We start from the raw sequence: 15914 nt of genomic DNA, 5'->3' as shown, positions 1-15914 counted from the left end.
GATCTTTCACATCATTGGTTGGCTAGACAGTTATCTATATGTCAGTCTATCTCTGGTGAAGGGGGAACAGAGGTGGAAGATGGCTGTCTGTGCAATCTTTATTGAAGTTACTCTGTATACCATACATCTACCATATAAGATTTGCTTGTGTTATGGCACATTGCAAACATGAATTTGGTATGTTTACTAGAAGCAGAATTTTTACAGATAGCAGTGAACTGTGTATTTGCCTGGTCTGACACAGATCCGATGCTTTTGCTTCACTTATCCAGAGATTTCATACAGATTCGTTCCAACTTTAGTCATCCTTCTCAGGCTGCTTTTTAGTTTGGTAGCTTCCCAGTTTTTTCTTTGCCCTCCTTATGATGTTAGATCTTTCGGTCAGCACAGTACCAATACAGTATCTAACTTGGGGGGGGAGGGGTTAGTTTATGGGTGCACTACAATAATGCCTTTAAAATTTGGGGGCTTGGTGCACTACAGTAATGAAGCAGAAAGGCTTTGTTCCTTGTATGCATTTTATTCCCAATCTTTCATGTTGAACGAAGCATACATTTTATATAAATATATTGAAATATAAAGGATAGGTTGCAGTTCACCAAACATTTTTGCCAGCTTGGCTTGTGTGATTTGTCTACAAATCAGCTCTCTTACATGGAAACTGCTTATTTATGCACTTGGGGTTGATCATTCCAATGTAAATAATGTCAATATTAATTATTCTTTTTAAATAAGATATAAATACATATATCTAAACCCTGAATATCCCTAAAACAAAATGTAACATATTGCAGCGTACCATCCTTTAAATGGAAAAAAAGCCTAAAAAAGAAAACCAATGCAGCCACCACATCTTTTTTCTTCTGGTTGATCTGCAGTAACACACTTCCTGTTCTAGGGTGACAACACTAGCCATACTGTATCTTTGGGAGAGCAACATTGTCACTCTAGGCTGCTCTACTTGTTGGGATTACAAACATCTCATCTCAATTGCATAGAAAGAAGTTATCTTGCAGTTCACAGAAGAGTGTTGGGAAGGCAAATAAACTTTTACATTTCACTTCAGTGCAAGGAAGGTACAAGGAGACAGGGTTTCTGGCAAGATCAGCATGTATTTTCTGCACATGCAGCACATGTACTTAGCCTAAAAAAGGAAAATGTATACTCCTCATCTAGGAACTGGTAAGCTGCAATAAATTATATTTTTTTCTTGGGTTTAGATGTACGTAAAATTCTTAAAGTAAATCTGTAATTGATGGCCACCAGAGGGAGCGCTTAATATTAAGTTCCAGGAATTAGACAAAATCTACCCTTGAGGGGGACTCCCTCCAAATCGCAAGGGTTAAATGCTAGGTCTTGGGGCCTGGCTCCACTACCCTCCTCTTCTTCCACTGGCACCAGTGGTGTATTGAGGTTTTGTGCTGCCCTAGGCCTGACTAAACTTGGGCATCCCCTAATTTAAATATGACCCACCCCTTCCTGTAAAGACCACACCCCTTCCTGTTTTATGACCCGCTTTGTCATCTGTAAACCACAACCACAGACTATCAGTGCCCATCAGTGCAGCGTCATCAGTTCAGCCTCATCAGTGCCCATGCGGTCTGTCCGAATGTCCTCACCAGTCGGTATTATTATACCCACAGGTAGCAGTGTGACCGCTTTATGTGGGTGCAAGACTGATTTGCCTCCTGGACCCTGCCCTCCAGCCCAATTTACCCCTTAAGTCTGGTGCAGGAGCCGGGAGAAGGCTGTTTTTATTTATTTTTTTTATTTTGGGGTGCTGCTTTTTTGCTGCCCCCCTGCAAAGTGCTGCCCTAAGCCTGGGCCTTGTTGGCCTAGGCCAAGATACAGCACTGACTGGCACTATGGACAATCCCTTGGCATCATCACGTACAATGTAGGTGCATGAATAAAGCAGGATTGTTATTTTAGCCGGGAGCACCTTAAAAAGTGACCTTGTTGGAGTAAGGAAGAAGGTAAGTACTACATCTTGTTCCTGCATTCCTAGACAGGACAGGCAGTTAACCCTTGCACTAAAGGGCCTCATTGCAAGTTTAGGTTTTAGTCCAATTCCTGTAGAAGGGCTTTAAATATCATCATTAAAATATGGCTCAGCAAGTGATTTAGAATGTAAAAAGCCTGCCCAAAAGACATTTAGCATTACGATAATAATTCATTTTAAGTATTCTGCAATTCCACAATTCTTTCTATTCATTCTGAATTCTAAATCTAGCTGTATTCAGAAGAGGAACAGGAATAAAGTCTTTTAATTGTAAATCTTCCATTATAAAAAGCTAAATGTTCCATTCCTTAATGATGACCTTTGATTGCTCAGCAGTCTCCCTTGTGCATGCACTGAAGACTTAAAGGTCAGAACTGCTCTGCAGATAATGTATGTTTCCTCTGCCCTTTTCGCCATCTAATCACTTTTCCTCCGTCTTCCCTTACAGAATGGTCTGCCTGATACACAAGCCAAATTCCACATTATGTTTTTGTTTTTCGCGGCTGCCATGTTTTCTGTAAGTTTGTCCTCCCTCTTTGGCTATCACTGTTGGCTTGTCTGTAAGAACAGATCTACATTAGGTGAGTTTTTAATTAGTTTAATGTTTACTGGGTCTCAAAGGATAACCTGAATGGAAATTGAAGCACTACACCACTGCAAAGAAATCCTTCAAACTTCAGTTTATTTACATCTTCTTCAATAAAGCCCTGTTAAAGGAGGCATTTTTGAACCCCTAAATGCATTGGATACTTTTTGGATTGTTCCCCTGGCTTTTATGGGAATAAAGATGTATCTGGACCTCTTAGCAGTGGTGTGAAGCTTGAATTTTCATTTTTATTACATTACACTACAAGCCAAGGGGACTGTGGAGATTCTCTGGGGCAAGAGTGTCAAACTCATTTCATTGCTGGCTGTCTCAGCATTATGGTTGCCCTTAAAGGGTTGTTTGTATCTTTAAGACTATATACATTTTGTCTTTGCCTTTTCTCAGAAAATACACCTGCATCTGCATCTCCCTTGTCCTTGCCATGAGTGGAGAGCTGCAGGGATCTTTGAGAGCCGCTGAAAGGAAAGTTGTCCTTGTAAACACAGGAGGCTTCTGTGTTTGAAAGTGACAGTGGTGGGCGGAGAGGGGAGGGTTAGAGCTGGAGGTGGCAGGACTGAGTCCTGCCACGTTCCAGCAGAAAAAAACCCTGGGTGCGAGGACCACCTAAAATGGCCTGGTGGGCCGGATTCAGCCTGCGGGAATTGTTTTTGACACATGTGCTCTGGGGTGCTCCAGAAGCCACCTGCCCAAGAACCACTGTTTACAAGTAACAGCGGTGAGCAGAGAGGGGAGGGTTAGAGCTGGAGGTGGCGGAACAGAGTCCTGCCACGTTCCAGCAGAAAAAAAAAATCCTAGGTGCGAGGGCCACATAAAATGGCCTGGTGCGCCGGATTCGGCCTGCGGGAATTGTTTTTGACACATGTGCTCTGGGGTGCTCCAGAAGCCACCTGCCCAAGAACCACTGTTTACAAGTAACAGCGGTGAGCAGAGAGGGGAGGGTTAGAGCTGGAGGTGGCGGAACAGAGTCCTGCCACGTTCCAGCAGAAAAAAAGTCCTAGGTGCGAGGGCCACATAAAATGGCCTGGTGGGCCGGATTCGGCCTGCGGAAATTGTTTTTGACACATGTGCTCTGGGGTGCTCCAGAAGCCACCTGCCCAAGAACCACTGTTTACAAGTAACAGTGGTGAGCGGAGAGGGGAGGGTTAGAGCTGGAGGTGGCGGAACAGAGTCCTGCCACGTTCCAGCAGAAAAAAAGTCCTAGGTGCGAGGGCCACATAAAATGGCCTGGTGGGCCGGATTCGGCCTGCGGAAATTGTTTTTGACACATGTGCTCTGGGGTGCTCCAGAAGCCACCTGCCCAAGAACCACTGTTTACAGGTAACAGTGGTGAGCAGAGAGGGAAGGGTTAGAGCTGGAGGTGGCGGAACAGAGTCCTGCCACGTTCCAGCAGAAAAAAAGTCCTGGGTGCGAGGGCCACATAAAATGGCCTGGTGGGCCGGATTCGGCCTGCGGAAATTGTTTTTGACACATGTGTTCTGGGGTGCTCCAGAAGCCACCTGCCCAAGAACCACTGTTTACAGGTGACTGTGGTGAACGGAAAGGGAAGGGTTAGAGCTGGAAGTGGCAGAACAGAGTCCTGCCACGTTCCAGCAAAAAAAAAGCCCTGGGTGCGAGGGTCACCTAAAATGGCCTGGTGGGCCAGATTCTGCCTGCGGGCCTTGTTTTTGACACATGTGCTCTGGGGTGCTCTAGAAGCCACCTGCCCAAGAACCAGATTATTTACGTCAATACTTTAAGATAGCAATACCAATAGGATAACCTTATGGGACCTGCACTGTTTTTGCAGTGTATAACCAGTCATTACCCAAATTTATTGAGAACCTCCCAATTCCCCTCTAGAGCTTGTCTGTTCCTGTTGATGTAGGCCTGTCCTTAAAACCCTTATCTCCCAAGCGCCCTTGTGTACAGGTTTTTGGCAGTTAAGGCAGCAGTAGTACATGACAGAGCATATTGGGGGATATGCAGATTTCTGTAGTCGAGCAGGCAGGGCTGACAACACTTTTTGGGATTTAGGTAGAAAATTGGCACTGTGCTGTCCACTCAAACAGAAAGTTAGAACCACACTGGACTATTGGCAGATCAGCAGGTATTTTGTTGTACTTTAATGGATAAAACATGGGAAAATGTACATGTATTGTAGAGATGTACTAAATATGGTATTTTTAATTTTGCCCTGATGCACTTTTTACATTTATAAAGTGAAGTTTTGTATGATTTATGAATTATCATCATTAATAAATCAATCACATATGGTAAGATTCATCCATTGTATTCAATTTTCAAAGCAGTAATTTCTAGAGCTCAAAAAAAGCCAACGCTTGTTGGCAGCCTATACGGACTAATTATAAAAGATGTCCCTGAGGGTAGCCCTCCTCCGAGTCATTTAGTTTTATATTTAGCACAACAGCTACAGAGAGCATAAATCTTCTCATTTACTTGCTGTATGTGGCAAATATTAAAGCAGATCTCCTGGCAGAATACAAAAAAACACCTGGTAATGCAGTAATTGAATAAAAATATTATTAAATTATTTACTAGTGTAAGTACCTGAATTTGATATGGAATCTTGTAATTCCCATACAGCAGAGCTTAGACTTGCAAGGGCAACATAAGCAGCTGGCCTGGTGTGCTGCACGAACATGCTGGCAGAAGTAGAGAGCAAAGGGTTCATCTCATCATTGCTCTTTCTTGGTCCATTGATTGAGCTGTGGGCAGGGAGGTGACAAAGCTGTATAGCCTAACTGCAGCAAAGATAAGTCAGTTCACTGGCCTAGCTATACCATCTGATAGGGTGGTGTAAATCTTATGAAGATACAATTAAGAAGAGTGCACCAATTTAGTGCAGCAAATTTACTTTAATCAACTGAATAAAGTAATAAAATACACACACAATGATACGAAATAGACAGTTTTTTATGGCCCAAACAACAATCCTTCCTTTGGAATTCAGGAGCCATCATGCAATGGCCAGTGAGGGACCTAAACACTGAGTTACAGGCTGAGATCAGCGAGAAGAAGCAGGACCTGTGACATAGAGTTTTTGAAGAACTTTACCTTTTTGGCTGCGGGGCATTAAGCTAGAACAGTGTCACAGGTGGTCCCTCTTTTTTACCATTTGCCAAGTCCCTGGATGTGATTTAATCCCACCACTAGCCAACGCAATAGGGCTCCTGATTTTCACACAGAGGATAGCTGTTGGCCTTGCTCTTGACCCCATGATTATCATTGGCATGATTGCACTTCTGCCTCTACAAAGGAGGTTTGTGGAGAATCGCAGCCATCTCTTTCATCTACTTCAGCAGTAAAGAGGCCTTCAGAGCCCAACTCCCACACTCAACCCCAGAGGTCAGGTAATCACTCTGAAAGTCCTTCTGCATGAACTGTTCCCCTATTTATTTATTTATTTATTACAGGTTTTTTATATAGCGCCTTCAATTTACGCAGTGCTTTACATATACAGTATGTTGTACATTCGTTTCTGTCTTCAATCTAAGGTCCCTTATTCACATTCATACATACAGTACACATACTAGGGCCAATTTACCTAGCAGCGTGTCTTTGGAGTGTGGAAGGAAACTGGAGTACCAGGGGGAAACCCACGCAGGTAGAGGGAGAGCATGCCAACTCCATGCAGGTGGTGCCATTGTTAGGATTCCAACCGACAACCCTAGTGCTGCTAGGCAGAAGTGCTAACCACTTAGCCATTATGCTACTTCTACAAGTGGAGGGCATGTTGTACATCCAGGTGGGTCCTTGGGAAGTTTGCCTTTCTGGCATGTGGGTGCTGAGAACACCACTTTTAGTCTACAGGTTAATCCCTTGTGTCTGGCACCTACTTCAGTTGTCCTTCACAAAGCAATGCAGCTTCCCAGGTCTCCCATGATTCCCCACACCCTTGGACCCCTTTTTTCTGTCTAACTGGGGTCTCCATTTCTGGAGTTGTACCCAATCTAGACTCCCACTCCCTTCCTCACTAGAATCTTATACCTTTGGGTATTGTTGAACCCTGGTACTCCTCAGCATCCCTCCTCTTAAGAGTGACTCTCTGACCAGCAGTCTCTACCAGGACCAGTTCTGGTTACCTGCCTTGACAAGGATCTGGCCTCTCAGCGTCCTTCAGAGGCACCTGTTATTTCTGAGATTACTGGACCTTATGTCTACCCTAGTGCCCTTTCTTTGGCACCACTGGGGGATTCTCAGACAGCCTTCTCTGAATAGCTGAAGAGGTTTAGCTTTTTGGAAATTTGCAGTCAGAAATCTTGTGAGGGGTCTAACACCTGTAAGCTTCATCCATATGGGGCTTTGCAGGTGTCTACTGTATCATTGGTAGCTATCTTTCACTGGCAGAATAGATTGTCCAGCTTAAACCCTTGCTAAAATAGCCCAAGACCTGTGTGTTATTTGACTCTTATCGGTCTTTTTTTCACATCAGGGGCCTGTAGGGTGTTGAGGAAATCGTAGAATGGTCTCCTATTCTTTCAATTGCTTTCTATTCCTGGGGGCCTGGGCTCTAAACAAGACATCCACATGGTCTCTAGGGACTCGTCTATTTGGGTACATGAGGTGATTTCTCTCCCACCCTGGGGGAACCCCTCTTGCTGGGGCGTCCCCATACCCAGGGCTTTAGTCTGGTTACCTGGAACAAATGGCCCTCTCTTCATTGGGGCAACCAACTGTGAGTCGGGTTTCTGAGTTCACCTCTGGGAAGCTATGGGAATCCTCCCTGTAATAAGGCAAGTGGTCTGGTCCCTATGCTTGGTGACACTGTCTTTACTACTCTCAACTGTACTGTCTTCCTTAGCGACAATACATTGGCATCTGGCTCTCCTCAACCAGTGGTCTCCGATCCAAAGGGAGAGGCTTGTTCACCTTGGTGCTCCTCATCTCCTGAAAGGCAGGCAGAAATCATTGATTATGGGCTCTGTGTTCCCCTGGATTGTCAGCAAAACATGCTGGGTTCCTACTGTATGTACCTCTTGTTGAGGATAGCATGTGTCCAGAAGCCTTCTTTGGCACCACTGGGGGATTCTCAGACAGCCTTCTCTGAATAGCTGAAGAGGTTTAGCTTTTTGGAAATTTGCAGTCAGAAACCTTGCGAGGGGTCTAACACCTGTAAGCTTCATCCATATGGGGCTTTGCAGGTGTCTACTGTATCATTGGTAGCTATCTTTCACTGGCAGAATAGATTGTCCATCTTAAACCCTTGCTAAAATAGCCCAAGACGTGTGTGTTATTGGACACTTAACAGTCTTTTTTCACATCAGGGGCCTGTAGAGTGTTGAGAAAATCGTAGAATGGTCTCCTATTCTTTCAATTGCTTTCTATTCCTGGGGGCCTGGGCTCTAAACAAGACATCCACATGGTCTCTAGGGACCCGTCTTTTTGGGGTACATGAGGTGATTTCTCTCCCACCCTGGGGGAACCCCTCTTGCTGGGGCGTCCCCATACCCAGGGCTTTAGTCTGGTTACATGGAACAGATGGCCCTCTTTTCATTGGGGAAACCAACTGTGAGTCGGTTTCTGAGTTCACCTCTGGGAAGGTTTGGGAATCCTCCCTGTAATAAGGCAAGTGGTCTGGTCCCTATGCTTGGTGACACTGTCTTTACTACTCTCAACTGTACTGTCTTCCTTAGCGACAATACATTGGCATCTGGCTCTCCTCAACCAGTGGTCTCCGATCCAAAGGGAGAGGCTTGTTCACCTTGGTGCTCCTCATCTCCTAAAAGGCAGGCAGAAATCATTGATTATGGGCTCCGTGTTCCCCTGGATTGTCAGCAAGGTGAAATTAAAACCTCACAACCCCTCAGAGCAGGGCCTTTTCATATTTCCAAACAACCTTCAATCTTCCTGTTTAAAACCTAAATATAATTTCTTAATTTAACCAATGATGGACAGCTGTCCTCAAAAGACTGCAGAAATGTAGATTTCATTTAATAATACTGTTTAAGGAACAATAATCTGAAAGTATTGACAGCACTTATCCCCTGTTCACACCGGTGTGACTTGTCATGCGATTTTACATTTCCAAATCACATGACAAGTCGCACTCCATTGGTGGCAATGGAACCTGTCATTCCGCCGCGACTTATGTCACACCAATTATGGAAAGGTTTCTGCACTACATTTTACCTCTTTCATTGCGACTTGCATAGACTTCTGTTAAATGAGGTCTCAAGCCGCAATTAAATCGGCAGTGCAAATCGCACTGATGTGCAGCTTTGAAATCACGCTGAAGTAGCGCAGTTTCAAAGCCACACCAGGATGAACCAGCGCTTAATCAGTTTCTCAACTTTTGCTAATTTTAATTTTTAATACATAGGATGTAGCATCATGTGATCTACTCCCAGGCTTTGAAACTTTTAACCCAGACAAATGAACTTCCTTCAACTTTTGTGACCCTAACTGATCTCTCTGTCCACATGAAGTTGAAAGGCAAATGCATGAATTAAAGCAGTTTTAAACCCAAAAGCAAACATTTATTATATTACAGCTCACCAGTTATTAGATATGATGGCTGCAATGGTTTTCTTTTTTAGGATTTCTTACCTTTGTTTTCATCTGGTAATCCAGCCAGTTAGTGTGTTGTTGTTCAAAAGAACAAGTTCTCCAGCAGAATGTTTCCATTACAGAGATGAGACAAACCATTTAACACTAGCAGGGGAAATGATCAGCTTTTATTTATTCATGTAAAACCTTTATCCCAAATAGAAAAAAAACTGTTTGCTGTAATTGCTTATAACATATTAGCTGGAGTTTGGCTGCAATTTTTAATGTATTTAAAGAATATGAAAACCCAACATTTTATATGCCTGATATGTGCCTGCTGTACCATGTAATTGAAGGAAAAAGTATCTTGTTCTCTTTGTATTGCTTCCTTTATGTGAACTCCCTGGTGTTCCTGCTGGTCCCTCTGTATTCCTATTAAAAACTGACCACACTAAAAATGGAGTACACACTGTGGTCAATTCTCTAGCTATGCCGTTAACTCAGCCTGCTCTCCTCCAATGATCAAATCTGTCCTGACACCCCCCAACCCCCCCCCCCACTCCCAAAAACAACTATTCACTGGGAAGATCAGTGTACAGTTTCTTCTACCCCCCCCCCCCCCCAGCTCTTATACTGAGAACAGAGGAAATGTGATCACTTATAAAAAAAAAGTGGAACAAAGTGTTTATAGTTTTTCATATTTCATTTCCATTTTAAACTGAATGGGTGTTCTTTAAGGGCCAGTTCACACCACAAAAATGCACTCTGGATGCGTTTCTGCATGCGCGTTTTTGATACGTTTTCAATACACTCCAGTGCTTATATCTCTTCTTTTTCACAGGTTTCCTGTTTTTTTCATGTGATGTGTTCCAGTGCGGTCTTGATGCGTTTAGATGTGTTCCGGTGCGCTTTTGATCTATTTTGCCGCATTCTAGTACAGTTCTTTCCAGAAACAATGCAGCATATTCTACCTTTTTTTCTGCACTGGAACACACTGGAAGTGATGCTATGAGTGTGAGCTATGCCATTGGAGCCCATATGATCTACTGTACATGCGTTTTTGATGCATCTGGTGTAAACTAGTCCTCAGCCTGAGTTCACATTGCTGCAAAGTGAGACACCACATGCAATTCGCGCTTGAATCGGAGTGCATTTCTGTGCGAATTACATGCAGGGTTTCTGGGGTGTGATTTGAGCCATGGATCTCAAATTGCACCGCACTCGCACCAAACTGATTCAGGACCCTTTTTTTTCCACACCTGAATCGGATGAATCACATGACTCTGCAAATTACGCTGTGTTTTGCAAACTGATTGGGGGGTGTCGTTAACATACACTCTGCAATCCGTTCACATGGACGGGTTGCGATGTAGATGTTGTGCAGAATCAGCAGCGAATTTGATATGAATTTGCACTGCATCTAGTGTCAGCCTAGCTCTAAATCTTCTAGTACATTAACACTCCCACTCCCCCAAGCGGACAATGCTGCTTTCCAAAGGTGCCACCTGTGCTCATTCATCCAGAGTGGGGGCACTCTAATACAGAAGGTGTGTTACTGGCCATATCATCAGGTAAAAACAGAGGGGAAAAGAAAACTGATGCAGCCACCTCATCTAATGATTGGTAAGCTAAAATATATTAAAAAAAATTATTTTGGGTTTAATACCGCATAATTGAAAAAAAATAAAAGGTGTTTTTTTTAGTTTTTTTATTAGACCTCTGCTTTAAATATATGTCAGCATCTCTGCCACTGGCTTAAGAGAACTGACGTCTATGGCAGTGGCGGCCGGCCCATAGGGGGCGCAGGGGCGCCGCCCCCCCCCCCCCCAAAAAAAAAGAAAAAGAAAAAAAAAAGATTTAAAAAAAAAAAAAAAAAAAAAATTTTTGCCCACAAGGGGCGCCTGTCTCATTGGTGCCTATGGGGGTGGGGTTTTCCACCCGCAGAGGCGCCGATAGACGGCCTTCTGGGGCGTAACTGTAGCGCAGAGCTCTGCGCTCCACCACCCCTCTTTCGGCGTCCGCCACATTGGTGCCGATGGGGGGTGGGGTTTTGCACCAGCAGAGGCGCCAATTGGCGGCCTTCTGGGGCGTAACTGTAGCGCAGAAAAATGCGCTACACCACCCCCTTTTGTGATGTCTTGGATCATGATTGGTCCAGACTCCAGCCTGGACCAATCATGATTCAGGACATCCATGGTGACCTCGTTGGGGGCGGTGCCGGTGCGTGCATCAGTCACTCACCGTCACCGCCCGGTCACTTTCCCGCCGCAGTCCGCGAAGAAGAGGAGTCGCGAGGAGGGGAGAAGCCGCCGCCAGGAGCCGAGCAGAAGAGGACGGACATCAGAGTCGCGAGGAGGGGAGAAGCCGCCGCCGGGAGCCGAGCCGTCGCCAGGTAAGTGCCTATTCCACCACCTGCGCCATGCCTGTGCCATGCCTATTCCACCACCTGCGCCATGCCTGTGCCATGCCTATTCCACCACCTGCGCCATGCCTGTGCCATGCCTATTCCACCACCTGCGCCATGCCTGTACCATCTGTGCCATGCCTATTCCACCACCTGTGCCATGACCTTACCACCACCTGTGCCATGACCTTACCACCACCTGTGCCATGACCTTACCATCACCTGTGCCATGCCTGTACCATCTGTGCCATGCCTATTCCACCACCTGTGCCATGCCTGTACCATCTGTGCCATGCCTATTCCACCACCTGCGCCATGCCTGTGCCATGCCCATTCCACCACCAGCGCCATGCCTGTGCCATGCCTATTCCACCACCTGCGCCATGCCTGTGCCATGCCTATTCCACCACCTGCGCCATGCCTGTACCATCTGTGCCATGCCTATTCCACCACCTGTGCCATGACCTTACCATCACCTGTGCCATGACCTTACCATCACCTGTGCCATGCCTGTACCATCTGTGCCATGCCTATTCCACCACCTGCGCCATGCCTGTGCCATGCCTATTCCACCACCTGCGCCATGCCTGTGCCATGCCTATTCCACCACCTGCGCCATGCCTGTGCCATGCCTATTCCACCACCTGCGCCATGCCTGTACCATCTGTGCCATGCCTATTCCACCACCTGTGCCATGACCTTACCACCACCTGTGCCATGACCTTACCATCACCTGTGCCATGCCTGTACCATCTGTGCCATGCCTATTTCACCACCTGTGCCATGCCTGTACCATCTGTGCCATGCCTATTCCACCACCTGCGCCATGCCTGTGCCATGCCCATTCCACCACCTGTGCCATGGCCTTACCATCACCTGTGCCATGCCTATTTCATCACCTGCCCCATGCCTGTACCATCTGTGCCATGCCTATTCCACCACCTGTGCCATGACCTTACCATCACCTGTGCCATGCCTGTACCATCTGTGCCATGCCTATTCCACCACCTGCGCCATGCCTATTCCACCACCTGTGCCATGACCTTACCATCACCTGTGCCATGCCTATTCCATCACCTGCGCCATGCCTGTACCATCTGTGCCATGCCTATTCCACCACCTGTGCCATGACCTTACCATCACCTGTGCCATGCCTATTCCATCACCTGTGCCATGCCTATTCCACCACCTGTGCCATGACCTTACCATCACCTGTGCCATGCCTATTCCATCACCTGTGCCATGCCTATTCCATCACCTGCGCCATGCCTGTACCATCTGTGCCATGCCAATTCCACCACCTGTGCCATGACCTTACCATCACCTGTGCCATGCCTATTCCATCACCTGTGCCATGCCTGTACCATCTGTTCCATGCCTATTCCATCACCTGCGCCATGCCTGTACCATCTGTGCCATGCCTATTCCACCACCTGTGCCATGACCTTACCATCACCTGTGCCATGCCTATTCCATCACCTGTGCCATGCCTGTACCATCTGTTCCATGCCTATTCCATCACCTGCGCCATGCCTGTACCATCTGTGCCATGCCTATTCCACCACCTGTGCCATGCCTGTACCATCTGTGCCATGCCTATTCCATCACCTGTGCCATGCCTATACCATCTGTGCCATGCCTATTCCACCACCTGCGCCATGCCTGTGCCATGCCTATTCCACCACCTGCGCCATGCCTGTACCATCTGTGCCATGCCTATTCCACCACCTGTGCCATGCCTGTACCATCTGTGCCATGCCTATTCCATCACCTGTGCCATGCCTATACCATCTGTGCCATGCCTATTCCATCACCTGTGCCATGCCTGTACCATCACCTGTGCCATGCCTGTACCATCACCTGTGCCATGCCTGTACCATCTGTGCCATGCCTATTCCATCACCTGTGCCATGCCTATACCATCTGTGCCATGCCTATTCCATCACCTGTGCCATGCCTGTACCATCACCTGTGCAATGCCTGTACCATCACCTGTGCAATGCCTGTACCATCACCTGTGCAATGCCTATTTCATCACCTGTGCCATGCCTGTACCATCACCTGTGCCATGCCTGTACCATCTGTGCCATGCCTATTCCATCACCTGTGCCATGCCTATTCCATCACCTGTGCCATGCCTGTACCATCACCTGTGCAATGCCTATTCCATCACCTGCGCCATGCCTATACCATCACCTGTGCCATGCCTATACCATCACCTGTGCCATGCCTATTCTACCACCTGTTCCATGCCTATACCATCTGTGCCATGCCTATTCCATCACCTGTGCCATGCCTGTACCATCTGTGCCATGCCTATACCATCACATGTGCCATGCCTGTACCATGACCTCAAAGTCATGCAATTTTTTTACCTCGTTTTTTGCCGCGAAGCAATACCTATTACATTTTTGTTTTTGCGCCCCCCCAAAAATTTTGAGCACCAGCCGCCACTGGTCTATGGTTGTTCTACTCGTATCTACACATAGCATTTTGATTTAAAAAAAATAGCCAGTCCAGAGTCCCTAGCATCAGGTTAGATTCTGCCTTCTTTTTTATTCTTCATAAGTAATGGTTGAATTCAAATTGGTTGGTTTGGCACAACAGACTCTATTCACATACTCTTCTTTAAAATGTCTGATGCCCCTCGGTTCCTCTGACATTGAAAGCAATACTAAAAGCCCACACTAGAGACTAGATGGCAATAATTGCTATGCCTTGCTTCACAAATAAGGAGCAGGCACTTAAAAAGGCTTGCTCTGCCTCAGGCCTATTTCAGACCATTTCCAAGAAATTGTTCCGTCCCTCGTTTGCCCGCTCAGCTGACAGAGCACAGTGCCTTCTTTTATGAGGCTTCGGTGGTGCTGATGAATCACGGGCTATTTCTGTGGTTTTTAGATTTATATTTGAAGATGCCGTATGTGTATCTTATGTTTCTGCTTACATATATTGTGAGATGTGCTGCTAATATTAATGATTGCTTGTGTCATTGCAGCACAAACTTTAGCTTGTTCTCTTCTGGTTGTACCCATAGCATGGCTTAATGTGCGCTTACAGTGCACCCGGAAAGTATGTACAACGCTTCACTTTGTCTACATTTTGTTATGTTACAGCCTTATTCCCAAATGGATTAAATTCATTATTTTCCTCAAAATTGTACAAACAATAACCCATAATGACAATGTGAAGTTTGTTTGAAATCGTTGCAAATTTATTAAAAATCGAGAAAGGAAAAAAATCACATGTACATAAGTATTCATAGCCTTTGCTCAATACTTTGTAGAAGCACCTTTGAAACCAATTACAGGGTCACGCCTTGTTAAGGTGATGCCACAAGCTTGGCACACCTATATTTGGCAGTTTCTCCCATTCTTCTTTGCAGGACCTCTCAAGCCCCATCAGGTTGGATGAGGAGCGTTGGTGCACAGTCATTTTCAGATCTCTCCAGAAATGTTCAATCAGGTTCAAGTCTGGGCATTGGCAGGGCCACTCAAGGACATTCACAGAGTTGTCCTGTAGCCACTGCTTTGTTATCTTGGCTGTGTGCTTTGGGTCATTGTCCTGTTGGAAGATGAAGCTTAGCCCCAGTCTGAGGTTCAGAGTGCTCTAGAGCAGGTTTTCATCAAATATGTCTCTGTACATTGCTGCACTCATCTTTGATCCTTGATCCTGACTAGTATCCCAGTTTCTGCCACTGAAGAACATCCCCACAGCATTAAGCTCCCACCACCATGCTTCACGTTAGGTATGGTATTCGCCAGGTGGTAAGCGGTGCCTGGTTTCCTCCAGACATAAAACTTGCCATTCAGGCCAAAGAGTTATATCCTTGTTTCTTCAGACCAGAGAAGTTTGTTTCTCATGGTCTGAGAGCCCTTCAGATGCCTTTTGGCAGACCATATGCGGGCTGTTATGTGCCTTTTACTGAGGAGTGGCTTCCGTCTGGCCACTCTACCATACAGGTCTGATTGGTGGAGTGCAGCAGAGGTATTTGTTCTTCTGGAAGGTTCTACCCTCTCCAGAGAAACACTAGAGCTCCATCATCAGGTTCTTAGTCACCTCCCTGACAAAGTCCCTTGTCCCCCGATCACTCATTTTGGCTGGGTGGCCTGCTCTAGGAAGAGTCCTGGTGGTTGCAAACCTCTTCCATTTACAGATGATGGAGGCCACTGTGCTCATTGGGACCTTCAATGCAGTAGAAATGTTTCTGTACACTTCCCCAGATCTGTGTCTTGATACAATCCTGTCTCGGAGGTCTACAGACAATTCCTTGGACTTCATGGCTTGGTTTGTGTTCTGACATGCATTGTTAACTGTGGGACCTTATATAGACAGGTGTGTGCCTTTCCAAATCATGTCCAATCAGCTGAATTTGCCATGGAAAAGGCTGTGAATACTTACTGTATGTACGATGTATG

At 46.0% G+C, this 15914-nt stretch overlaps 1 protein-coding gene across 2 annotated transcripts in view; it reads left to right on the top strand.

Moving 5' to 3' along the window:
- The window catches only part of ZDHHC2 (zDHHC palmitoyltransferase 2), a 172902-nt gene that overhangs the window by 121971 nt on the left and 35017 nt on the right, over positions 1–15914 (top strand). For both annotated transcript variants that reach the window (XM_082243043.1, XM_082243044.1), the window contains one exon: positions 2451–2583. In XM_082243043.1, coding sequence (XP_082099169.1) covers positions 2451–2583 — 133 coding nt within the window. The remainder of the gene's footprint in view (positions 1–2450; positions 2584–15914) is intronic.

The sequence above is a fragment of the Pelophylax lessonae genome, assembly GCF_965119305.1.
Source record: "Pelophylax lessonae genome assembly, chromosome: 1".
In the NCBI taxonomy this organism is placed as follows: Eukaryota; Metazoa; Chordata; class Amphibia; order Anura; family Ranidae; genus Pelophylax; species Pelophylax lessonae.
This window is presented reverse-complemented; position numbering and strand designations above follow the sequence as displayed.